A 27,378-nucleotide genomic window follows, 5' to 3' on the forward strand; every position below is an offset into this window, starting at 1 on the left:
TTCACAAGCAGACTTGGGGCTGTCATTGCTGCCAAGGGAGGGTTAACCAAAGAGTAAGTGAAGGGTCTGAATACTTATGGGAATGGAATATTTCAGTTATTGGTATTTTTTACAAAACAATTCAAAAACCCATTTTGAAAATGAGTGTAAAACATAACAAATGGTCTAAAAAACCTCCCATCATTACTGTTGATAATGTACACTCACCTAAAGGATTATTAGGAGCACCTGTTAAATTTCTCATTAATGCAATTATCTAATCAACCAATCACATGGCAGTTGCTTCAATGTATTAAGGGGTGTGGTCCTGGTCAAGACAATCTCCTGAACTCCAAACTGAATGTCAGAATGGGAAAGAAAAGTGATTTAAGAAATTTGGAGCTTGGTATGGTTGTTGGTGCCAGACGGGCCGGTCTGAGTATTTCACAATCTGCTCAGTTACTGGGATTTTCATGCACAACCATTTCTAGGGTTTACAAAGAATGGTGTGAAAAGGGAAAAACATCCAGTATGCGGCAGTCCTGTGGGCGAAAATGCCTTGTTGATGCTAGAGGTCAGAGGAGAATGGGCCAACTGATTCAAGCTGATAGAAGAGCAACTTTGACTAAAATAACCACTCGTTACAACCGAGGTATGCAGCAAAGCATTTGTAAAGCCACAACATGCACAACCTTGAGGCAGATGGGCTACAACAGCAGAAGAACCCACCGGGTACCACTCATCTCCAGTACAAATAGGAAAAAGAGGCTAGAGTTTGCACAAGCTCACCAAAATTGGACAGTTGAAGAAAAATGTTGTATGGTCTGATGAGTCTCGATTTCTGTTGAGACATTCAAATGGTAGAGTCAGAATTTGGCGTAAACAGAATGAGAACATGGATCCATCATGCCTTGTTACCACTGTGCAGGCTGGTGGTGGTGGTGTAATGGTGTGGGGAATGTTTTCTTGGCACACTTTAGGCCCCTTAGTGCCAATTGGGCATCGTTTAAATGCCACAGGCTACCTGAGCATTGTTTCTGACCATGTCCATCCCTTTATGACCACCATGTACCCATCCTCTGATGGCTACTTCCAGCAGGATAATGCACCATGTCATAAAGCTCGAATCATTTCAAATTGGTTTCTTAAACATGACAATGAGTTCACTGGACTAAAATGGCCCCCACAGTCACCAGATCTCAGCCCAATAGAGCATCTTTGGGATGTGGTGGAACGGGAGCTTGGTGCCCTGGATGTGCATCCCACAAATCTCCATCAACTGCAAGATGCTATCCTATCAATATGGGCCAACTTTTCTAAAGAATGCTTTCAGCACCTTGTTGAATCAATGCCATGTAGAATTAAGGCAGTTCTGAAGGCGAAAGGGGGTCAAACACCATATTAGTATGGTGTTCCCAATAATCCTTCAGGTGAATGTATGTGTGTGCTATGGGCACATAGTGTATTTCTGTTATAGTTATGATTTAATGTATAAACGAAATAAGTGCATAACTGCTTTCATAATGTGTGTCTATAATAAAATATTTAAAAACCCTTCCTGATTTTGATATGATTTAATTCAAAGTCTTTTTTTCTTTTTTCCCATTGTTACATTTTTCATAAGTGTTTAAACAAAGATCCCTGAATCTTTATAACCTTTACAAATATTATATTATGCATTTGTTTGATGCTAAATTGTACTTCTGTTATTTTCTTTCTCAACACACAGGATGTTGTGCCAGAAAAGGCATATACTCACAAGCATTGCTACACGACATTTGATCACTTCCTGAGCTACATCTCAATTCTACACACCCCTTATCACACATGCACTGCATCTCAGAGCTTTACACGATCTACAGTGTTTTGTCTGTAACTTAGTTGTACACTCAGTCTGTACACTCAGTGGTGATGGAGTATACTGGGTTCATGTGTCTCCTGCTGTGTGTAAGCGTACACACAGCCAGCAGCGGTGAGTGCTTCCACATCCTCTATACCTGGATAGATTTATAACATCAAAGACTATAGATTTTCACTTTGAAATTATTTTATTGAAATAAAAATAACAAGCTTTTCCCTCCAAAATACCAATCTGCTCCTCTCTCCTGTTCTCTACATAAAAGTAAACTGGCTGATAGTAATAGTCTAGTTATAAAACCAGGTGGAGGTCTCAGTTCGAACCCCTTCCAGTGTAGCAGCTCTGCACAGTATCACAGTTATTGTAGTATATTGTACTATAATATATAAAGCTATTGCGACTATGAACTGTAACTGTAACTATTAGGCAGATTGAGTAAAAGATATAAGGTTTACTTTATTCATTATTTATTGAGCTATACATCTGTAAAATGATTATTACTAGGATTAGGACCACACTAAAATGTATTAACAATAATCAAAGTACAAACCTATTTCCTATTTTGTGTCTTTTAGGAACTACGTACACAGGATGTGGTTTGTGACAGAATAGTGATATATACACGTTGAGAAATAAAAGCATGGTGCTTTAGTTCAGCAGGTGTATGATTCATAAGAAACTTTATATTTAGATTAGATTTACTGAAGTCTAAACAACACATAAGGAAAGGTGTAACAGTCTCTAAAGTCAGACATCTACAGTATATAGCGGTTAATTTTGTGAATAAAACACAGCAAGGAACTGCACAGTGTAGAGTACAAAATGACAGAATAAAAAAAATCGCACTCTTTACTAAAACTGTATTTCCTCCTGACAGTAAAACAATCTTGTCAAAAGAAAAACATCTGCCTCGTTAAATGTGGCGATAAGACTGAGGACAGTGTGACCTGGAGCAGAGACGTAGATGGAAAAAGGGAGAAGACTCTCACTGTCTACAATGCCATAGTTACCAAACACATCAATGACACAGACACACGTTACAGCTCAGGACCAAGTCTGATTCTGAGTATATTCGGATTCTCACACTCAGATTCTGGTCAATATTATTGCAATGAGAACACGGTGGAGCTCAGTGTGATAGCTAAGACTGGAACAAGCACTCAAGACACAACTAGGACTGGTAAGTGTTCTGTCACTGAAAAATGATTACAATAAAACCATTTAAAATGGCATAATTATTACAGGACTTTACTGGAAATGAGGAGGACATTCCATAGCGGGACATACTGGAATGGTTTAAGACAATGTCAAGAGCTCAGTAGTGACAGGGGCCCTAAAAAATCTAGCAATTTCATAATATTTTATTGGACCCATATAATTGGATACATATAATAACTATTTCTGTGCAAAAATGTAACATCCTCTGTACTCCTCCACCTGCTTTAGATTGAACAGTCGAGCTCTGCCTCTGCTCCATACAGTGTAGTCCTGCCAATCTCTGTTTCAAATCTAGAGAGGGTAATTGTTTACTCACTTTTTAAGCACAATGTCAAGTTATTTTTATCCATCTTTGTCTGTCTCTATGTGATGCAAATGAGTCACTTAATTATAATGATGTAAATAATATCACGCTCTGGACGTACTGTATCATTACTCCCTCATAAAGAGTTAACCATTTTTTGTTTCCTATGAATTTGACATCAGTTCCTCCTCCAACACGACTCCCACATGACAGTGCGCAGATAATGTAGTTTTAGTTTTAGCTTAACACAGAGCTAACTGTAGTGTCAACATTCTGCAGGTGTTTATTTAAATCCCATTCTGTGCCAGGTGTTTCACTCAGTCAGTCAGCCGCATTCAGTCAGGGATAACTAATCAGTAATATACTCTAACTTGTTTCAGCCTGTTGTTGGACTAAAAACCTGCAGACTTGTTATCACGAACTAACCCGGGTTGATAAGAAGACTTAGCGATTAGCGGTTAGCCCTTTGTAGCGTGGATGGTAAACCCAAACGCGGAAGCAAGCGAGTAGGCAGGATAACCACGTGAATTATTCTAAGGACTCTCACAGAAGGCAAGCAAGGGAAAAACAGAAATTTATCCTGCATCCTATAAACACACACTCGAATCAGAAAGTAAACCCAAGAAAGTGAGTACTCACGAACAGTTTGAACCAACATGGGTGAACTCAATGACTGAGCGATGTGAAGTGCCATCTTGTGGGGGTTTCTTGTGAAGGGTTTCGGTTGTGAGGTGTGGAACGACGGATGGATTCGGAGCGCCACAGGCAGCTGGAGCCGGTAGGTGACAGGGTTGAGTGTGAAGTGATATGGACCAATGAACCTGGGTGATAATTTCCTTGATTCGGTGTGGAGATGTAGATTTTTTGTGGACAGCCATACTTTGTCACCTACGTTATACATTCGTCCCGGAGGGTGTCGACGGCGATGTTGGGTGGCCTAGCGGATGTTAGCCTGTTGGATGGCTCGGTTGGCTTGTCTCCACAGCCGCCGACACCTGCGAACCAACTGTTGGGCCGAGGGTACATCAACCTCCGGTTCTTGTTAATCGAACATCGAAGGTTGGAAACCGTGGCATACCTCAAATGGGCTGAGATTGGTGGCGGAGGTTGTGAGATAACTCAGTCCATATGAGATAGCGGGCCCAGGAACGCTGACGATCGGTGACAAAACATCTGAGCTCAGAATAGCGCTCCAGTTGTTGGTTGGTTTGCTCCGTCTGACCGTTGGTCTGGGGATGATATCCAGAAGAAAGGCTACAGGTGGAATTGATCAGACGGCAGAAGGCCTTCCAGAACTGGGCAGTGAACTGGGGCCCTCTGTCCGAGACGATGTCTTTTGGTTATCCATGCAGGTGGACTACATGCTCTAGTATCAGCTCGGCTGTGTCTTTGGCTGACGGGAGTCTGGTGAGGGCCACCAGGTGCACGGCTTTGGAGAACCGGTCCACGATGGTCATGATGGTCGTCTTTTCTTCTGAGGCCGGCAGGCCAGTGATGAAACTGACAGCAATGTGTGTCCAGGGCCGGCGGGGAACCGGGAGCGGCTGGAGCTCTCCCGGCATCGGCTTGTTGATAGTCTTCGCCCTGGCGCACACTGGGCATGCCTGGATGAACTCGTCTATGTTGCGTGTCACGGAGGGCCACCAGACGGCACTCTGAATAAACTGGAGTGTGCGCCTAGCACTAGGATGTCCAGAGATGGATGATGAGTGGCCCCACTTCATGAAGTCACTCCTGAGCGCTGAAGGCACGTAGAGTCGTCCAGGCGGCACACCTGCCGGTTGGGTCTCCGTGGCCTGTGCCTGGCGAACCCTCGTTTCCAAGTTCCAGTGGAGAGGTGCAATGATCTTTGGTTGTGGGAGGACAGGCGGTAAGATAGATGGAAATTGAAATGTTCAAAAAACAGAGCCCACCGCTCCTGTCTCGGGTTTAGCTGCTTGATGCTCCAGATGTTCTGGATGGTGATCAAATTCTGGTGGTCAGTCCAGACGATGAAAGGCTCGCTGGTGCCCTGGAGCCAGTGATGCCATTCCTCCAATGCCCACTTTATGGACAACAACTTGCGGTCCCCTACCCCATATCACTGTTGAGTGGGGTCAAATTCTGGTCCAGACCTCGCTTTGGTGAAGTGTCCACCTCCACAACGAATGGTTTGTTGGCATCTGGATGAAAAGGATTGGAGCAGTGGTAAAGCAATGACACAGTTCCTTGAAGGCGGAGATGGTGGTAGAGTTAAGGGTGAAGTGATGTGGGGTCGGGCATGTCAGAGCGGTTAGGGGTGCTGCAACTATGCTGTAGTCTCTGATGAAGCGAAGATAGAAATTCGCAAACCCGAGGAACCGTTGAAGCTGCTTGAGGGTCTTGGGAAGGGGCCAATGACACACAGGTTCTACAGTAGTTTCTGCAGGTCCATGGCTACACCCTGGGGTGAGATGACAAAGCCCAGGAGCGCTCGTGAAAAGCGCACTTCTCCAACTTACAATACAGTTGATGGGCGAGCAATCTCTTGAGGCCCGCCCTGACATGTTGAGTATGTTCTTCAACTGTCCGTGTCCAGAGGAGGGCCTGATGGTACCTTGGTAAAGGGCGCTCGACACGTACTCCTCCATCGCCCGTGTCTCGGTGGGTGCGAGGGAGTAAAGATGGCCGCGGGGGGGAACCAAGCCTGGCTGAAGGTTGATGGCCAGGTCGTAGGGGCGAAGAGGTGGGAGATGGGTGGCACGTCTTTTACAGAACACCTCAGCCAGGAGTTTTAACTGGCGGGTGAACTCATTGTATGGATGTTGGCTTTACATCTCTGCCCACATTATACCAGAATGACTGGATATTTAACATTAACCGTATTTCCACAGCTTACTGCCGGTTACATAACACATTACCTTCAGTATACACCAGAGTTACCAGGGCACTGAACAGCAGTATAAATTAAATGATTAGTGTTATAAAAGCTTTGAATGTATCATGTGGGTTTTAGGTTTGGCTTTGGCAATTGGAAAGTGTTGGCTTTATCGAGGTTGAAAGGGAGAAATTTCTAGCAGTGCCCCTGTGGAAGATTTTTTATTGTAATAACCAGTTATTAAGTTTTGGGGCGATTACTTTTTTACACAGTGGACACAACCAATTAACAACAAATTAACTTTAATTATTCAAGAATTTTTTTTTTTTTAATGAATCTAGTACAGCTAAATCACACTTGTTTCTACACCGCAATCCAAATTATTATGCAAATTGGATGTAAGTGTCATAAACATTAAATGTTTGGTTTTTAAATTAAACTCATGGATGATGTTGTGCCTCAGAGCTCTTTGGATCACTGAAATTAATCTCAGACACCTGTGATAATTACTTTGGCAGATAAGCCCAATTAAAGGAAAAGTACTGAAAAAGGTTGTTCCACATTATTAAGCAGGCCACAGATTTTAAGCAATATGGGAAAGAAAAAGGATCTCTCTGCTGCCGAAAAGCGTCAAATAGTGCAATGCCTTGGACAAGGTAGAAAAAAACATTAGATATTTCATGAAAACTTAAGCATGATCATCGTACTGTGAAGACATTTGTGGCTGATTCAGAGCACAAATGGGTTCGTGCAGATAAAGGCAGAATGAGGAAGGTTTCTTCCAGACAAATTCATCGGATTAAGAGAGCAGCTGCAAAAAAAGACCATTACAAAGCTGCAAACAGGTACTGTATTTGAAACTGCTGGTGCCTCTGGAGTCCCGCAAACTTCAAGGTGTATGATCCCTCAGAGACTTGCAGTTGTGCATTAACCTACTATTCGGCCACCCTTAACCAATGCTCACAATTCAATTTAATTAAATTTTATTTGTATAGCGCTTTTAGCAATTTTCATTGCCGCAAAGCAGCTTTACACAATCAAAATAATTATTTAAGTTTGTATGAAATGTGAATTTGTATGAATCAAAGTGGTCGGTTTGTCCCCGGTGAGCAAGCCGAGGGCAACAGTGGCAAGGAAAAACTCCCTGAGATGGTAATAGGAAGAAACCTTGAGAGGAACCAGACTCAACAGGGAACCCATCCTCATTTGGGTGAAACAGAAAGCAGTAAATGATCTGCATTTATACAGTGTGTTAGGTGGCAGGCAGTTCAGCTATAATAGCTGATATTAATTGATGTTAATATGGAGTCCAGGTAGTTATTGAAGACCCACGTAGACTTGTAAGAAGTTCCAGTCCTGAACTATCGAACTGTCAAGTTCCCAGAGAAACAGTTGCCAACACCAGTCAAGGCCAGAACCATTTTCTAGGTAGAGAGAATCATCCCCAGACGCCAGACGCATCCCAGAGAGACACACGGGGCATCCATGTGAAGAGATCTTCAGCTAGAAGCGGGGCACCAGGATGGGTCAGACAGGTCCGGAGGGCAGAGGGAGTCTGGATCACTGGCAGCTCAGGAACGACATGTGTAGCTCGACAGAGAGAGAGAAAGAGTGAAAGGGGGAGACAGGAGGAGAGAGGAAAGAGAAAGAGGCGGGGAAAGAGAAGAAAAGGAGAGATGTCAGTTAGGTATGGTCACAGTCACACAATGTATAATGTGAATGTATATTAACTGTAGAGTGCAAGCAGAGACTCTGGCAGGACTAACTATGACAGCATAACTAAAAGGGAGAGCCAGAAGGAAACACAAACATGAGGGCTTCCTGAGATGTAAAGCAAACAATCACCTCACCGTCAGCAAACCTGAGTGATCAATGAGAGTGAGGAAGACAGCATCTAAACATACCAGTTCACCATAATACTCTACGTCCATGAGTCCCCCAGATCTTCTCCTTTGCCTAAGGCAAATCTATTTATAAAAATGCTTGGCTAAATAAATAGGTTTTTAGCCTGGACTTAAACACTGAGACTGTGTTTGAGTCCCCAACACTATTTGGAAGACTATTCCATAATTTTGGGGCTTTGTAAGAAAAAGCTCTGCCCCCAGCTATATTTTTCATAATACGCGGTACTGACAAGCAGGCTGCATCCTTTAATCGAAGTAGGCGTGGCGGTTCGTAAGACACTAGCAGTTCGCTCAGGTACTGCGGCGCGAGACCATTTAATGCTTTATATGTCAAGAGTAGTATTTTAAAATCAATGTGAAATTTCACAGGGAGCCAATGCAGTGAAGATAAGATAGGGGTGATGTGCTCGTATCTTCTGGTTCTAGTGAGGACTCTCGCTGCTGCATTCTGGACTAGCTGAAGCTTATTAATGCATCTAGCTGAACAACCAGACAGTAAGGCATTACAATAGTCCAACCTAGAGGTGATAAAAGCATGAACTAGTTTTTCTGCATCGTTTAGCGACAATAAATTTCTTATCCTGGCAATATTTCTGAGGTGAAAGAATGCTATCCTGGTAATATTATCTACATGAGCTTCAAATGAAAGGCTGGAATGAATAATCACACCAAGGTCTTTCACTGTTGCACTTGATGGAACAGAAAGGCCATCTAAACTTACGGTGTGATCTAAAATTTTACTCCTAGCTGTACGCGGTCCTATGACTAGAACTTCTGTCTTATCCGGATTAAGCAGAATGAAGTTAATTAGCATCCAATTTCTTATGTCCTGCACACATTGCTCAATTCTAGTAAGCTGTTTTTTCTCATCAGGTTTTGCTGAGACATATAACTGTGTATCATCAGCATAACAATGAAAACTAATACCATGCTTACGGATTATGTTACCCAGAGGAAGCATGTAAAGGGAAAAAAGCAGTGGGCCTAAAACTGAACCCTGCGGAACGCCAAACATGACGTTCCGAGAGAACAGAGAACATGAAGAATAATCACCATTTAAGTTTACATACTGATAACGATTGGTCAGATAGGATCTGAGCCAGGAGAGGGCTGTACCCTTAATTCCTACTACATTTTCTAATCTGTGAAGAAGAATAGCGTGATCAATGGTGTCGAAAGCTGCACTGAGGTCGAGTAATACAAGCGTAGTTACACAACACTAAGCAGAGGCCAATAGGATGTCATTTACTACTTTAACGAGTGCTGTCTCTATGCTGTGGTGAGGCCTAAATCCTGACTGATACAGTTCATGTATGCCATTTCTATGTAGGTATGAGGATAGCTGCTCCTCTACTATCTTTTCCAGAATCTAAGAGATAAAAGGGAGGTTTGATATTGGCCTGTAACTGGACAGCTGACAGGAGTCGAGGTCAGGTTTCTTAATTATTGGTTTGATAACTGCTAATTTAAAAGATTTTGGAACATAACCAATGCTGAGTGAAGGATTAATTATTCTCAACAGGGGTTCTGTTATTGCTGGTACTATCTGTTTAAGAAAATGTGTCGGTACAGGATCTTGATGAATGTGCAGAAGAGATGAGTGAAATTAGTTCATTCTCTTCAAGGGGAGTAAAGTATTCTAGGTTCTGATCTGACATGGCTGTAAGGGACTGCCCCTAGAGGGCACTGTGGCTGTGTTGTGTTTGTTTGTAGTTTTGTTGGAAAGAGCTCACCTGCGCCGAGGCAGCCAATTAGTGAGACTATAAGTAGCTGTTAGTTCTGGGAAACTGGGCCGAGCATTGTTATTCTCTAGTGAGCTTTTGTTTTGTTTTGTTTTGTTTTGTTTTGTTTTGTATGTTGGGGGTTTGTTAGTACTGGCTCTGTGGGTTTGTTTTATATGGTTTAAGGGCGTAAGTTAATCCTGAGTTAAACCATTTATGTGTGAGTATGTTGCGTGTGTTTATTGTCCTTGTGTTTCATGTTAATTCCGTTTGTATGTATTCCCCTGTGTTTGACCAAAGCTCTAGGCCTTGGTATGCTCTACGAGTGCCGATCTTAGGAGCGTGTGTGTAAGCCGTTCTTAGGAACGAGTATGTGTGAGGTTCGCTCATAGGAGCGTGTGTGTAAGCCGTTCATGGGAACGAATATGTGTGACGTTCGCTCATAGGACCGTGGGTATGAGTGCCGCTCATCGGAGCAAGTTTGTGTGAGGTTCGCTCATAGGAGCGTGGGTATGAATGCCGCTTATCGAAACAAGTTTGTGTGAGGTTCGCTCATAGGAGCGTGGAGGTGAGTATGCCGCTCATGGGAGCGTGGAGGTGAGTATGCCGCTCATGGGAGCGTGGAGGTGAGTATGCCGCTCATGGGAGCGTGGAGGTGAGTATGCCGCTCATGGGAGCGTGGAGGTGAGTATGCCGCTCATGGGAGCGTGGAGGTGAGTATGCCGCTCATGGGAGCGTGGAGGTGAGTATGCCGCTCATGGGAGCGTGGAGGTGAGTATGCCGCTCATGGGAGCGTGGAGGTGAGTATGCCGCTCATGGGAGCGTGGAGGTGAGTATGCCGCTCATGGGAGCGTGGAGGTGAGTATGCCGCTCATGGGAGCGTGGAGGTGAGTATGCCGCTCATGGGAGCGTGGAGGTGAGTATGCCGCTCATGGGAGCGTGGAGGTGAGTATGCCGCTCATGGGAGCGTGGAGGTGAGTATGCCGCTCATGGGAGCGTGGAGGTGAGTATGCCGCTCATGGGAGCGTGGAGGTGAGTATGCCGCTCATGGGAGCGTGGAGGTGAGTATGCCGCTCATGGGAGCGTAGGCGTGAGGTCCGCTCATAGGAGCGTAGGTGTGTGTGAGGTCCGCTCATAGGAGCGTGCGTATGAATGCCGCCCATAGGAGCAGGTGTGTGTGAGGTCCGCTCATAAGAGCGTGTGTATGTATGCCGCTCATAGGAGCGTAGGCGTGAATGCCGCTCTCTGGAGCGTGGGCATGCGTGGAAGCCGCTCATAGGAGCAGGTGTGTGTAAGCCGCTCATAGGAGCATGTGTGTGTAAGCCGCTCATAGGAGCGCAGGGTGTGTGTGTAATTAGCTCATAGGAGTGTGGGTGTGTGTGAGTCGCTCGTAGGTGCGTACCAGGGGTAAGTTTACGTCAAGGAGCTTTGGTCTTATGTGTGAGTATTGTGGAGTTTGTCTGAGTTTGAGTTCATGTGATTTGTTTAAGAGGGGCCTTGGGGCCCTGGTCACGGCACCTAGCCACAGCCGTGCGTCTAACACAGAGCATGTTTGTCGTTTGTCTCAGGTGTTACAGCCTATGTATGTGTCCTAGGTATTAGAGCCTATGTATTTGTATAAGGTATTAGAGCCAAAATATCTGCCTGTGTTAGAAAGCCGAGGTTCCATCACTAAGCGCCAGTTAACCGTGACGGGTTCCCAGAACCCCAGTATGTCTATTCCCTGTATTCCCGTGTGTGTGTTTTGTTTCCTGAACTCTTGTGTGTTATGTTTACTGAGCCAGTATTTTGTTTGTTTAGTTCCAATGTGTTTAGTTATGTTTTGTTAATAAAAGACTCTTCCTTTTGACAAGGACCTCTGCGTTTATGCCCGCCTTTCTAAGCCCATGGCTATACCATCAGCCCGTAGTCTCAGACTCATGACAATGGCTAGATTAACATCTGCATCTATTACATCATTTGGTTTTAAAACCTCAATTTTATGCCTAATATTTACAATTTTATTATTTAAAAAGTTCATGAAGTCCTCACTATTGCATGATGTTGTTGTGGAGATTTCTGCAGTGGTCTTATTTCTGGTTAATTTGGCTACAGCATTAAATAAAAAACTAGAATTATTTTTGTTATTTTCTATAAGAGTGGAGAGATATGTTGATCTAGCTACACTAAGAGCTTTTCTATAGTTCAGGATGCTCTCCTTCCATGCTATTTGAAATACTAACAATTTAGTTTGACGCCACTTACGTTCTAATTTCCGAGCGGTCTGTTTTAAAGAGCGTGTATGATCGTTATACCAGGGAGCAAGTTTCTTATCTCTAGTAATTTTTCTTTTAACTGGAGCTACATGATCTAAAGTATAGCGAAATGTCGACTCTAAATATTCAGTCGCCTGATCGAGTTCTGTGGGGTCAGACGGTGATCTAATCGAAGTTGGGAACTCTGGGAAATTACTGATAAAACTCTGTTTGACTTCAATTCAGAATCAGTTAGATATAGCAGGTCGACTGACTTGATTTTTTTCTCATACATTCCCGTAGCGTCACAGTGCATTTCCCCGTTGAAGCCCAGTGTCCATTGACTTCAATGCGGCTGCTTTTAACGTTTTTTTTTTTCAGTGCTTTGAAACTAGATGGTCATTGGTTAAACGCTGCGATTATGTCCCGCCCACGGACGCTCAGCGTCTCTGGGAGTGAATGGAGCAGTGGGTGGGCCAGGACGCTGGGCTGCTGTATGATGATTAGAGGAGCTGTTTAAAGGGCGGAACCCCTTTTTTGATTGATAGCATGTCTTAAGTATACATCAGCGCTACAAAGATCCGAGTTCTGTCCCATGTGGATTTGCAGGTGAAGTGGTAAGACGAACTGCTGCACTCTGTATTGTTTGCTGGTGATATAAACCCATTTTGTTTGTACATATCATTCTTTAAATAATAAAAAAAAAATTATAGCATTCTTGCCTTTTCTCCTTGTTTCAACATTGTAAAGTTAGTTTGTTCATATAATTAAAGTAGCTCGTGGAAGGGAAAACTAGCCAGATAGCAAGCTGTGCATAATGGCAGAGGCAGACGGTGCTAATATTGTTGACCTGCTTTTGGCAAAACCAATTAGTAGTCTTCCTTACGAGGAGAGACTTAGAATTAAATGGCAGGGCAGACCAATGCTCAAGATTGATCTGGTGCAAAAATCAGGGAAAAAAAATAACAGGTCTTTTCAGCTCTCCTGGTATGACAAGGTAAACTGGCTGACTGGAAGTGCTGTGAGAAAAAAAATGTACTGTTGGCCATGCCTGTTGACGAAACCTTCTCAGGGAATGGGATGTGTTTGGGTTTTGGGGATCTGGATAACTTTGACATAAAAATTGCAAAGAACATAATGAATTTTATGATAAAGGCCTAGTATGAGCTTCCCCTGTTTCAAAAGCTTGCAGCCGCCACTGCTCTGGAGTCCCGCGAACCTCAAGGTGTAGGATCCCTCAGAGACTTGCAGTTGTGCATTAACCTACTATTCGGCCACCCTTAACCAGTGCTCACAAGCAGAAACGGTTTCAGTGGGGCTAGACATACATGAAGACTAGTCTTGTTTACTGATGAGTGTCATGCAACCCTGGATGGTCCAGGTGAATGGAGTAGTGGATGGTTGGTGGATGGCCACCATGTCCCAACAAGGCTGCGACGTCAGCAAGGAGGTGGTGGAGTCTTGTTTTGGGCCGGAATCATGGGGAGAGAGCTGGTAGGCCCCTCTGAAGGTGTGAAAATGACCTTGGCAAAGTATATAGAGTTTTTGACTTTCTTCCATGGTACAAAAAGAAGAACCCTGCCTTTTGTAGCAAAATCTTCATGCATGACAATGCACCATCTCATGCTCCAAAGAATACCTCTGTGTCATCGGCGGCGATGGGCATAAAAGATGAGAAACTCATGGTGTGGCCACCATCCTCCCCTTACCTCAACCCCATTGAGAAACTTGGGAGCATCCTTAAGCAAAAGATCTAGGATAGGAGGCAGTTCACATCAAAACAGCAGCTCTGGGAGGCTATTCTGACATCCTGCAAAAAAATTCATGCAGAAACTGTCCAAAAACTCCCAAGTTCAATGAATGCAAGAATTGTAAAGGTGATATCAAATAATGTTAATTCTATGTTAAGATGTAACGTGCCCTTATAGAATGTTTTTGATTTAAATAGCTTTTGTTTTTAGTAAATATGACCTCATAATGCTGCAAATTCAACAAAAGCCTATTTACAACCTCTAAAATGTTTTAACTCTGTTGTGCATAATAATTTGATACAGTGCGTTTTTATTTTATTTTTTTAATAAATATTATCATTAGGAGGTTTGTTCAATAAAATTTTAATTCTACCCTAATGGTTGATAACTTGAAAATTATACTGACTGTCATTTGCATTAAATAATTATGAAAATCAGAGAAAGATTCATTTGCGTAATAATTTGGAACACAGTCCATTATTTCGTATTTCTTCTGCAGCTTCCTATTCTTGGTATAACATTATTATATTATTTTGCATTCCTTCATTATTTTAAAAATAATTACAGAACTAACATAAATATAAATATTTAATATACATAAACATGTAACAATAGAGATGTATTGATCTGAATTTGGTTAATTTTTTAAATAGTTGTGTAGGACTGGCAGACATGTATGATGATGTAATTTTGTTTTCAGTTCAGTGGATGTTAATAGCTGCAGTAGCTGGAGGCTTCGTGTTCACATTAGCATCGGTGCTGGTTCTGTGGAGATGTTTATCCAAAAAGAAAGGTAATATTTTATTTAAACTATATGCAGTACAGTTTTATACACTTTATTACCAGTGTTGGGGAGGTTAATCAAAAAAGTAATCTACTACAAATGACAAATTACTACTTTAAAATTGTAATTTGATTACATTACTGATTATTACATGTAAAAAGTAATCAGATTACTAATTACTTTACTTTCAAGCTACTTTGAAACCTCTGTCACTGTGTGCGCCTGTGATGGGCTATACCTCAACCTATGTAGGCGGCCTCCCTTTCTGCAGCTGGCGATAATTAATGTTAATGGATCTTAGACTTTCTCAGAATTAAAAACCCTCTCGTTTTCCCATTCCTCCCTCTTTTAACCCGCTCCTTCTTGTTTTTTTCTAAAATAAAATCACCCGTAAGACCTCGCCTCGTGTCCGTGTGTCTGTGGTGTCGCCCAAGCACAGAGTAAACCCGTTACAAAATCAAATGTAAAACTACGAAGCTGTCATGCTCTCAGCGCTTCGCGCTAATCAAAGACTGCTTAGGTCCTTTGACATTTCCTTTCCTACGCTGTCAGGCTTCTCATGTTTTCCCACGCTGTCATCACTCATAACACGCCCCCGGACCGCCCCGCCGGCACACCGGTTTCTCATCTGGCGCTGATTTCTTTCGGCCTTTCGCTGCTGGATTATTGTGTGTTGTTTTGCTACAGTGTTTTCGCGTTTCTGTTCATGGTTTTTCACATTGCGATTTCGCTGTGTTTCTCGTTTAGCAGATGTTTTATTGGAAGGGTTAGCAGAAGCTCTTAAGGATAAGCTCATCTCTCATGAACTTCCCACGGACCTCCACGAGCTCATGGATTCAATTCAATTCAATTTGATTTTATTTATATAGCGCTTTTAACAATGGTCATTGTCTCAAAGCAGCTTCACAAAAATGAATCTCGCCGGGCGGATCGACTCACGTCTCCGTTTAAGATGGCCATCCATAAGTGTGCACCCTGCCAGGAAATCACCCCAACCCAGAATAGGGCACGCGTCTCCTACTCTGAAGCAGACGAATCGAAAGAAGCCCACACAGCTAGACAGGACTCGCGTCTCTGACGAGGAGAGATGCCGACGCCATCTACAAGGGGCTTGTTTTTACTGTGAAGCTTCAGGACACAGGCTTAAAGACTGTCTAATAAAAGGGAGGCGTCTTCTAGTCAGACTGGGAGCACTAGAGGGCCCTCCTCCCAACAAACTCCCACAATCACGTCCCCTACTTTCCGTAAACCTAATCGTCAGCGGTCAGGCCCACCCGATTAAGGCACTCATTGACCTGAACCTGATCAGCGCCTCTACTGTCAAGGCATTAAAGATCCCTTGTGTATTACTGGACCCTCCGCTCGCCATTCAGGCCTTGGATAGGAGCTGGCTTCCACCCATCACACATAGTACCTTTTCGTTAACTTTAGGGAGATCAGGGAATTACTCTGAGGAGATCTTCCTCTTCGTCATTGACAAATCACATGCCGCTTTGGTCCTCGGACTCCCCTGGCTAGCCCTCCATGGTCCCCAGATCGACTGGAACAAGCACGTCATCAAGTTTTGGAATCCCTCATGCTCCACGACATGCCTGCACTCAGCACTCGCTCCGGCTTCTATCCTGGTCACGCCCGATGAAGCCCCGGACATCTCCAACGTTCCCACTGAATACCATGATCTCAGGCAGGCCTTCAATAAGACCCGAGCCATGTCACTTCCACCGCATCGACCATATCACTGTTCTATTGATCTTCTCCCGGGCACCTCTCCCCCAAAAGGCAGACTTTACTCTCTGGCACGCCAAGAGAGAGAGGCCATGAATAAGTACATTATAGATTCCCTCGCTGCCGGAATTATCCATCCATCCTCCTTGCAACCTCCTTGGTTTTTTCTTTGTCAAAAAAAAGACAAAACCCTTCATCCATGCATTAATTACAGAGGGCTTAACGAGACAACCTTCAAGAATCACTACCCGTTACTACTCATGGCCACCGCTTTTGAACTTCTCCAGGGAGTGGATATCTTCACCAAACTCGACCTACGAAATGCTTATCACCTCGTCTGCATCCGGGAGGGCATTGAGAGGAAAACAGCCTTCAACACACTCACTGAGCACTACGAATATTTGGTGGTTCCGTTCAGATTGACCAACGCCTCTGCCGTATTCCAGGCCCTCATTAATTACAGTATGTCCTCTGCGACTTCTTGAATTCTTTTGTGTTCGTGGACTTGGACGACATTTTAATTTTCCTCAACTGGCCCAAGTCAGCCTCCTGACGTGACCTCCAACGGTTCCTGGGGTTCGCGAACTTCTATCGCCGCTTCATTTGGGCTTACAGTTCCGTCGCAACCCCCTAATCTCCCTGACAACCTCCAAGACGCGGTTCTACTGGAACAAGGAGGCAGACAAGGCTTTCGAGGACCTCAAGTAGCAGTTCCCCTCAGCCCCCATACTCACCATACCCAACTCATCTCACCAGTTTGTGGTAGAAGTGGATGCCTCCAACACTGGCGTTGGGGGAATCCTCTCCCAAAGATCCCCACGAGACAACAAGCTGTCGTCTATCTCTGGCTGAGTGGAACTATGATGTAGGCGATTGAGAGCTCCTAGACATCAAGTTAGTGCTGGAGAAGTGCAGACATTGGCTTAAGGGGACCGAGCTTCCCTTCATAGTGTGGACTGATCATAGGAACCTGGAGTACCTATGCACCGCCAAAAGCCTCAATGCCCGTCAAGCTCGGTGGTCGTTGTTCTTCCCTAGGTTCAACTTCACCCTGTCCTACTGCCCAGGTTCTAAGAACACTAAACCTGATGCCCTCCCGCATCAGTTCTCCCCCCCCACAGGATTCCACACCATACAACTCCATTCTGCCATCTTGTTGTTTTGTTGCCGCCTTAGAGCTAGACATCGAGACCAAAGTCAAGCAGGCATTGACTCAGGAGCCCGGCCCAAGCAATGTTCCTCCAGATTGCCTCTTTGTTCCCCCCTGTCTGCGCCCACAGGTCCTAAAGTGGAGTCATGGATCCAAACTGTCCTATCACCCAGGCTCTGCCTGAACACTCTTTATCATTCAACAGCGCTGTTGGTGGGCCACAATGGGGAAGGATGTTTCCAGCTTTGTGGCAACCTGCGACATCTGCACCCGCTGTAAACCCAACAACTGCCCTCCGGCTGGCCTACTCAGACCCCTACCCATACCTCACTGTCCCTGGTCGCATATTTCGCTGGTCTACCCTCATCTGATGGGAATACTAATGATAATACGCTAATGATATACGCCTTCGTCAGTCAGAGGTTAGTAAGAATAACTTTATAGAGGTGTTTAAATTAGCGAAGGCGATGTCCGATGGAGTAATATGCTCTGGTCCCATCCCAATGAGACGTGGTGACATAACTTACAGCAGGTTATGGTCACTGAACCGCTGGATGTCCAGGTGGTGCTCCGAAAACAACATGGGCTTCATTGATAATTGGAAGACCTTTGAGGGCAAAGCTGGCCTGTTAGGGCGGGACGGTGTCCATCCCACTCGGGAAGGTGCTGCTCTGATTTCTTGTAGTATAGCACATAGTCTCAGAAGAGGCCTAGTTAATCGGTGACAATACAGAGCCCAGGCCAGGGAGCAGACAGACAGGCTAAACCAACCGTCCGCTAGCTGTATAGAGTCGTCACTTAGGGTTTACTGTATTGAGACTGTGTCTGTTCCCCGAGCTAAAAACAAATTTAGAAAGACTCAGAAAGTCTGTTTTAGCAATTTAATTAACATAAAGACCACAAACTTGGATCAGACTGAATGCGCAGCCGGCACCTCTGATCTGAAGCTAGGACTGTTAAATATTAGATCTCTCGCATCTAAAGCAGTTATAGTTAATGAAACTATCACAGATCAGGAGTTTGATATACTCTGTTTAACAGAAACCTGGATTAAACAGGACGAGTATGTAGCTCTAAATGAAGCTAGTCCTCCTGGATACAGCTACATACACCAGCCTCGGTTAACTGGTAGAGGAGGAGGCGTCGCAGTTATTCACAATGTTAATTTGACTATTGTACAGAAACAAGGACACAAATTTAATTTATTTGAAATTCTTTATAGTAACATAAGTGTATCTTACTATATTAAGTCAGCTCAGTCGATCCCGCTAACTGTCATTTACAGACCTCCAGGGCCGTACTCTGAATTTCTTAGTGAATTTGCAGATTTCCTCTCAAACCTAGTCGTTTCTGTAGACAAAGTGTTAATTGCTAGAGATTTTAATATTCATTTTGAAAACCCAGAAGACCCTCTGAGAACAGCATTTATGTCCATACTGGACTCGGTAGGAGTAAATCAGTGTGTAGTAGGACCCACTCATAAAGCAGGTCACACTTTAGATTTAATAATATTATTCGGATTAAGTATAAGAAATTTATTCACAATTCCACAATCTGAAGTTATCTCAGATCACTATCTTGTCTCAATTCAAGTGTGTCACAGTAATAATGTACGCACAGCGCCGCGCTACCGTATGAAACGTACATTTACATCAAATACCAAACAGAGTTTTATCAGTAATCTCCCAGAGTTCCCAACTTCGATTAGATCACCGTCTGACCCCACAGAACTCGATCAGGCGACTGAATATTTAGAGTCGACATTTCGCTATACCTTAGATAATGTGGCTCCAGTCAAAATAAAAATTATTAGAGATAAGAACTTTGCTCCCTGGTATAACGATCACACGCGCACTTTGAAACAGACCGCTCGGAAATTAGAACGTAAATGGCGTCAAACTAAATTGCTAGTATTTCAAATAGCATGGGAGGAGAGCATCTTGAACTATAGAAAAGCTCTTAGTGTAGCTAGATCAACATATCTCTCCACTCTTATAGAAAATAACAAAAATAATCCTAGATTCTTATTTAATGCTGTAGCCAAATTAACCAGAAATAAGACCACTGCAGAAATCTCCACAACAACATCATGCAATAGTGAGGACTTCATGAACTTTTTTAATAATAAAATTGTAAATATTAGGCATAAAATTGAGGTTTTGAAACCGAACAATGTAATTGATGCAGATGTTAATCTAGCCATGTCAGATCAGAACCTAGAATACTTTACTCCCCTTGAAGAGAATGAACTAATTTCACTCATCTCTTCTGCAAATTTATCAACCTGTATATTAGATCCTGTACCGACACATTTTCTTAAACAGATAGTACCAGCAATAACAGAACCCCTGCTGAGAATAACCAATGCTGAGCGAAGAATTAATTATGTTCCAAAATCTTTTAAATTAGCAGTTATCAAACCAATAATTAAAAAACCTGACCTCGACCCCTGTCAGCTGTCCAGTTACAGGCCAATATCAAACCTCCCCTTTATCTCTAAGATTCTGGAAAAGATAGTAGCGGAGCAGCTATGCTCATATCTACATAGAAATGGCATACATGAACTGTCAGGATCAGTCAGGATTTAGGCCTCATCACAGTACAGAGACAGCACTCGTTAAAGTAGTAAATTACATCCTATTGGCCTCTGATCAGGGTTGTGTAACTATGCTTGTATTACTCGACCTCAGTGCAGCTTTTGACACCGTTGATCACGCTATTCTTCTTCACAGATTAGAAAATGTAGTAGGAATTAAGGGTACAGCCCTCTACTGGCTCAGATCCTATCTGACCCATCGTTATCAGTATGTAGACCTAAATGGTGATTATTCTGCATGTTCTCTAGTGGAGTTTGGCGTTCCGCAGGGTTCAGTTTTAGGTCCACTGCTTTTTTCCCTTTACATGCTTCCTCTGGGCAACATAATCCGTAAGCATGGTATTAGTTTTCATTGTTATGCTGACGATACACAGTTATATGTCTCAGCAAAAACTGATGAGAAAAAACAGCTTACTAAAATTGAGCAATGTGTGCAGGACATAAGAAATTGGATGCTAATTAACTTCCTTCTGCTAAATCCGAATAAGACAGAAGTTCTAGTCATAGGACCGCATACAGCTAGGAGTAAAATTTTAGATCACACCGTAAGTTTAGATGGCCTTTCTGTTCCATCAAATGCAACAGTGAAAGACCTTGGTGTGATTATTGATTCCAGCCTTTCATTTAAAGCTCATGTTAATAATATTACCAGGATAGCATTCTTTCACCTCAGAAATATTGCCAGGATAAGAAATTTATTGTCGCTAAACGATGCAGAAAAACTAGTTCATGCTTTTATCACCTCTAGGTTGGACTATTGTACTATTGTGTGCCTTACTGTCTGGTTGTTCAGCTAGATGCATAAATAAGCTTCAGCTAGTCCAGAATGCAGCAGCGAGAGTCCTCACTAGAACCAGAAGATATGAGCACATCACCCCTATCTTATCTTCACTGCATTGGCTCCCTGTGAAATTTCGCATTGATTTTAAAATACTACTCTTGACATATAAAGCATTAAATGGTCTCGCGCCGCAGTACCTGAGCGAACTGCTAGTGTCTTACGAACCGCCACGCCTACTTCGATCAAAGGATGCAGGCTGCTTGTCAATACCGCGTATTATGAAAAATACCGCTGGGGGCAGAGCTTTTTCTTACAAAGCCCCAAAATTATGGAATAGTCTTCCAAATAGTATTCGGGACTCAGACACAGTCTCAGTATTTAAGTCCAGGCTAAAAACCTATTTATTTAGCCAAGCATTTTTATAAATAGATTTGCCATAGGTAAAGGAGCAGATCTGGGGGACTCATGGACGTAGAGTATTATGGTGAACTGGTATGTTTGGATGCTGTCTTCCTCACTCTCATTGATCACTCAGGTTTGCTGACAGTGAGGTGATTGTTTGCTTTACATCTCAGGAAGTCCTCATGTCTGTGTTTCCTTCTGGCTCTCCCTTTTAGTTATGCTGTCATAGTTAGTCCTGCCGGAGTCTCTGCTTGCACTCTACAGTTAATATACATTCACATTATACATTGTGTGACTGTGACCATACCTAACTGCCATCTCTCCTCTTCTTCTCTTTCCCCCCCTCTTTCTCTTTCCTCTCTCTTCCTGTCTCCCCCTTTCACTCTTTTTCTCTCTCTCTGTCGAGCTACACATGTCGTTCCTGAGCTGCCAGTGATCCAGACTCCCTCTGCCCTCTGGACCTGTCTGACCCATCCTGGTGCCCCGCTTCTGGCTGAAGATCTCGTCACATGGATGCCCCGTGTGTCTCTCTGGGATGCGTCTGGTGTCTGGGGATGATTCTCTCTACCTAGAAAATGGTTCTGCCCTTGACTGGTGTTGGCAACTGTTTCTCTGGGGACTTGACAGTTCGATAGTTCAGGACTGGAACTTCTTACAAGTCTACCTGGGTCTTCAATAACTACCTGGACTCCATATTAACATCAATTAACATCACCTATTATAGCTGAACTGCCTCCCACCCTACACACTGTATAAATGCAGATCATTTACTGCTTTCTGTTTCACCCAAATGAGGATGGGTTCCCTGTTGAGTCTGGTTCCTCTCAAGGTTTCTTCCTATTACCTCTGTCGCCCTCGGCTTGCTCACCAGGGACAAACTGACCATTTTGATTCATACAAATTCACATTTCATACAAACTTAAATAATTCTTTTGACTGTGTAAAGCTGCTTTCCGGCAATGAAAATTGCTAAAAGCACTATAGAAATAAAATTGAATTGAATTGAATACTCAGGTCTACCTTCATCTGATGGGAATACTTGTATCATGACCATCGTTGACCGCTTCTCCAAGTCCATCCACCTGGTTTCGCTCCCCAAGCTTCCCTCCGCCAAAGAGACTGTTGATCCTCCATGTTTTTCATCTTCATGGCCTCCCCACTTACATAGTTTCAGATCATGGCCCTCAATTTACCTTAGGCTTCTGGGGGGCCTTTTGTAAACTCATTGGAGCCTCTCCTAGCGTGTCTTCTGGTTTTTATTTCAATACAACGAAACCCAGACGGAACGAAAGAACCAAGCAATGGAAGTCGCCCTCCGTATATGACCACTCGTGACGCTACCACCTGGGGTAAGTTTCTCACATGGGTTGAGTATGCTCACAACTGTCTTCCATCTGCTTCCACAAGGCTCTTTCTCAAGTGGAGAAGGTAGAGGTCCTCTCAGCGCAACATTTTGTCCGCCGCTGCAAACGTACATGGTTACGAGCCAGACGATCCCTGCTGCAAGCATCCAGGCCATACTGGTGGCAGACCGCCATCGCTCCAAGACCCCCGGGTATCACATAGGAGACAGAGTCATGCTTGCCACCAGGGACATCCCCCTGAAGACACTTTCACACAAGCTCTCTCCATGTTTCATCGGCTCATTTACAATAACCAAGTTAATCAACCCATTTTTACTTCCCTCATCCATGCGATGCATTCATCCCACCTTCCACGTATTCCAGCTATGACGCATCATAAATTGTCCTTTAAGGAAGCACACAGATGAACTGGAAGGCTCATGACCCGCACCTCCACCTGCACCTGGGTCCATCTTCACAGCCAACGATCCACGCGCACATGACAAAAAAAGCTCTCAGACGATTGATTAAAGCACATGCTCAGTAACTGACGCTGCCACGCAAATCTTTAAATGCATTTTTGACATTGGTAACTGTAATCAAATTACATGCATTTAAAATGTAATGTGTTACCATGAAAAGTAATTAGATTACAGTTTATACCCAACTCTGATTATTACTAATATGGAATGCTAACCAGCTAAACTGCTTAGCTTGTTCACATGCCTTGAGATATTTAGATATCAATCTTCACTTTATTAAACCCATCTCTACAGTCAGATACGGTGGTGGCAGCATCATGCTGTTAGGATGTGTTTCTGTGACTAGGAGATTACTCAGTATAGAGGAAAAATTGATGCAGATAAAATAAAGAGCTATTCTGAGTAAAAACCTTCTTCAGAGTGCTCAGGATGTCAGTCTTTACAGTCCAACAAAAACTGGCAAGAAAACACAGGAGTAACTTCAGAACAACAATGTAAGAGTCCTGGAGCGGCCCAGTTAGGATCTGAACCCGAACCCAATGGAGCATCCGTGGACAGACCTGAAAATAGGTGTGCAATGACACTGAATATCTATCCTGGCAGAGTAAGAATGATTTTGTCAAGAGGAATGGAAGAAACATCCAGAAGAAAGGTGTGCCAAGCTTGTAGCACCATTCACACAAAGATTTTAGGCTGTCACTCCTGTAAAGAATCTTTAACCAAATACTATGTGATGGGTGTGAGCACTGTGTATAATGTACAGGTGAAACTAAAATGCCTGGTTTTAGACCACAATAATTCATTAGTATAGTGTAGAGCCTTCTTTTGCAGCATCAATTTGTCTTGGAAATGACAGATACAAGCCTGCACAGTGGCCAATGGGATTTTGAGCTATTCTTCTTGCAGAATAGTGGCCAGGTCACTACGTGATGCTGGTGGAGGAAAACGATCACTGACTCGCTCCTCCAAAACACCCCAAAGTGGCTCAATAATATTTAGATTTGGTGACTGTGCAGGCCATGGGAGATTCACTTCACTTTCATGTTCATTAAATAACTCTGTCAACAGTTTTGCTGTATGTATTGGTGCATTATTATCCTGATACATTGGGTACACATGGTCCTCCAGAACCTTTCGGTAGTACTTGGCAGTGATTCACCCATCTAGCACAAGTATTGGGCCTAGGGAATGCCATGATATTGCAGCCTAAACCGTCACTGATCCACCTCCATGCTTCACTATGGGCATGCATAACAGTCTGGGCGGTACACTTCTTCGGGGCTTCTCCACACCGTAAGTCTCCCCGATGTGGGAAAGACAGTGAAGTTGGACTCATCAAAGAACAATACATGTTTCACATTGTCCACAGCCCAAGATTTTCACTGATGGCACCATTGAAACCGACGTTTGGTATTGGCACGAGTGACCAAAGGTTTGGCTATTACAGCCTGGCCATGTACATTGACCCTGTGGAGCTCCAGACCAACAGTTTTGGTAGAAACAGGAGAGTTGAGGTGCACATTTAATTCTGCAGTGAGTCGGGCAGCAGTGGTTTCCGTTTCATTGTCCAAGCCCTGTATTCATTTATATACAGTATATATATATATATATATATATTCACAAAAATGAAAAGAAAATTATATACAGTATATATTTCCTGACTAACCATGAAATTATATATTTCGGTTTTTCAACACTTTTTCCCATGTCCTATTTACCTTAAAGTTTATCTTTACACAGTCTGATTTGACTTGAATCCTGGAATATAATACTGTATATGAATAGAATGGGGATCATTCAGGAACAAGAATTCTGCCCCTAGTGGTGAGCTGTGTACTCTGTGTCTCAGCAGGATCTTCAGATCAGCTGCCTCTCTCTGAGGATACTTACACGACTCAATCAGTACCACAACCAGGTGAGTTTACGATTAATGTAGAGTTTTTGTGCTGAATGTGGTTTATTTACATAGACTGAGAATGAGAAACTGAGCTTTATCACCTAACTAACTGAAATGTTTGATTATATCTACTGTAAACTAATGGTTGTCTGGATGAATGACTGCACACTTTTTTTCAAACAGCCAAAAATAAAACTGGTCCATAATAGTACAACATGTGCAGTTTGAGCTGTATGTGACATTATATTTATTTAAAGAGGTTGATTGACTTAACATGCCTCATAGGAACTGCTGTGGAATCATTGTGGGATAAAGCATTTTACCACAAAACAGCAACTTTGTGGTTTCAACAGTAACTTTACATCAGGACACACATTATTTTTCTTAATATTTTACTATTAAATGCACACCAGATGATCGTTCCATTACAAACTGTATTATATAAACTTTAATCCTGGAAAAGAATGTGGATGAGTTGTGAATAAGTATGCTGCCCCCTAGTGGTGTCATTTACACTTTGTGTCCCAGCAGGATCATCAAATTATCTACACTTCTATGAGTCTCTTTATTGGACTCCATCGGCTCCACAAACAGGCCAGTTTACTATCAATGTAAACTTTTGTTTATGTGCTGTATGCATTTTGTTACCAGAACAGAGTCTACTGCTCATGCAAACGTTATGCAATATTTTATTAATAATAATAATAATAATAATAATAATAAACAAAAACAGGAGTATAGGATTGCCTTACTCCATAAATTCATAACCACATTGTATTCCTCTTTTCTTAGGAGATGGCCAGCAGAACCCAGGGGATGGCATTTATTATCTGGCTACACAGCCTGGAATCAAGATCATGCCATAACACACAAACTTTAAATCAAAAAATGATTTAAATCTTATTCTCATACCTTTTTTGTTGTTTTTATCTTTTTTTGTAAAAAAGACACTTAGACATTGTGCATAGTGGGGTGTTGCCAGTCAAAGTATGGCATGAGGTAGGTCAATAATAATGACTACAAATGATAATTAAATATAACTATAGCAACAGCAGCAACTTAGGTTCAAGTTCTAGTGCATCACAAATTACAGAGTTGGCCTTCCTAATCAAATTGTTTAGTATCTGTGTTTCCTTTGCAATGCGACAACTTCTACCCCACACAGGATATAACAGTGCACTGGCAACACCTGACCGGTAGAACACACACAAAGTAAAGATTACTTTGATGCTTCTTGTTGATATTCAAATCCAGTTTGTCATCTAAACCTATTTACAAGTTCTTTTATTAAATTCAATCCTATTTTATTCATATAGTGCTTTTAACAATAGACTTTGTGATACAGCATCTTTGCAAAAATAAAACCTCTAGAAATAAATTATATAAATGATTGTCCATAATGAGCAAGCAAAAGAGAAAAATGGAAAACTCCCTGATATGACATGAGGAAAAAACTTTGAGAGGAACCAGACTCAACTGTGTCCCCTCATACTAGATAGTGAAGCAATAAATAAGTCTCTAAACTGTGTGCCATGAGGTTAATAGTGCAACTGTATAAGAGAAAATGTGTTTTAGATGATATACTATGCAGTCCACTTTGCTGACTTTACAAGTACAGAGAGGTCTGGAGGAAGGGGTGGTCTGGTAACTCAGGAATGCCATGTGTAGCTTCACAGAAATAAGGACAGAAATATAAAGAGTGAGAGAGAGAGAACAGTTAGGTATATTCAATGTCATGTACATAAAATATAAGATCAATAAATCTTTTGTGGGGAGTGCTAGAAGAGACGGCTCCCTGCAAAGTAAGACAACCAATGACCTTACCAAACAAACCTGAATGATCAATGAGAATGGGAGAGAACAGCATTTGCACATCTTAGTTACATACCATAATACTCTGTCCCCCAGATCTGCTCTTTTACAAATGAAAAATGCTTGGCTAAATAAATAGGTCTGAGACTCTGTCTGAGTCCCGAACATTAATTGAAACCCTATTCCATATTTTTGGGACTTGGTAAGAAAAAGTTTTCATATTATGAGGTGCTGACAAGTAGCATGCACACTTTGATCAATGTGTGTATGTAGCTGTTGTGGATCATAAAGCACTAGCAGTTTAGGTACTGCTGCGCAAGACCATTTAGTGGCATTTGGTGCTTTATTCAATTCAAGATTCAAGATTCAAAGAACTTCATTAATCCCAGAGGGAAATTGTTTAAATTGCTTAAGTCAGTGGTAGTAGTTTAAAATCATTATGCAGGTGATAAGCTATATGAGCTGAACTATATCAGGGACCCTTGGTCCCATATCGCTTTCGACTTTGTCACTTGGCTACACTCCTCCAACAATAACATGTGTATACTCACCATAGTTAAAAGTTTTTCAAAACCGCTCACTTTGTCCCTCTACTCAAACT

At 42.8% G+C, this 27,378-nt stretch overlaps 1 protein-coding gene across 4 annotated transcripts; it reads left to right on the top strand.

The window, feature by feature from the left end:
- The first annotated feature begins 1,819 nt into the window (after positions 1-1,819).
- Positions 1,820-25,842, top strand: LOC128514080 (uncharacterized). 4 transcript variants are annotated; one of them, XM_053487753.1, is made up of 6 exons: positions 1,820-1,951; positions 2,715-3,017; positions 14,506-14,598; positions 24,918-24,983; positions 25,494-25,559; positions 25,758-25,842. In XM_053487753.1, the coding sequence occupies exons 1-6, from the start codon at positions 1,891-1,893 to the stop codon at positions 25,829-25,831; spliced, it is 663 nt and encodes a 220-aa protein (XP_053343728.1). In that variant the 5' UTR covers positions 1,820-1,890; the 3' UTR covers positions 25,832-25,842. The 4 variants fall into 4 exon arrangements, with proteins under 4 accessions (XP_053343728.1, XP_053343742.1, XP_053343732.1 ...); XM_053487767.1 differs by having other exon boundaries at positions 25,497-25,559; XM_053487757.1 differs by having other exon boundaries at positions 24,921-24,983.
- Positions 25,843-27,378: the final 1,536 nt, after the last annotated feature.

This window comes from Clarias gariepinus, chromosome 2, assembly GCF_024256425.1.
Source record: "Clarias gariepinus isolate MV-2021 ecotype Netherlands chromosome 2, CGAR_prim_01v2, whole genome shotgun sequence".
In the NCBI taxonomy this organism is placed as follows: domain Eukaryota; kingdom Metazoa; phylum Chordata; class Actinopteri; order Siluriformes; family Clariidae; genus Clarias; species Clarias gariepinus.

Excerpts from the sequence above, each read along its gene's own strand:
- LOC128514080 (XM_053487753.1), top strand. The coding sequence starts at position 1,891 with ATGGAGTATACTGGGTTCATGTGTCTCCTGCTGTGTGTAAGCGTACAC. Across the intron at positions 1,952-2,714 it reads CGTACACACAGCCAGCAGCG|TAAAACAATCTTGTCAAAAG; the intron begins GTGAGTGCTTCC and ends TCCTCCTGACAG. Across the intron at positions 3,018-14,505 it reads TCAAGACACAACTAGGACTG|TTCAGTGGATGTTAATAGCT; the intron begins GTAAGTGTTCTG and ends TTTTGTTTTCAG.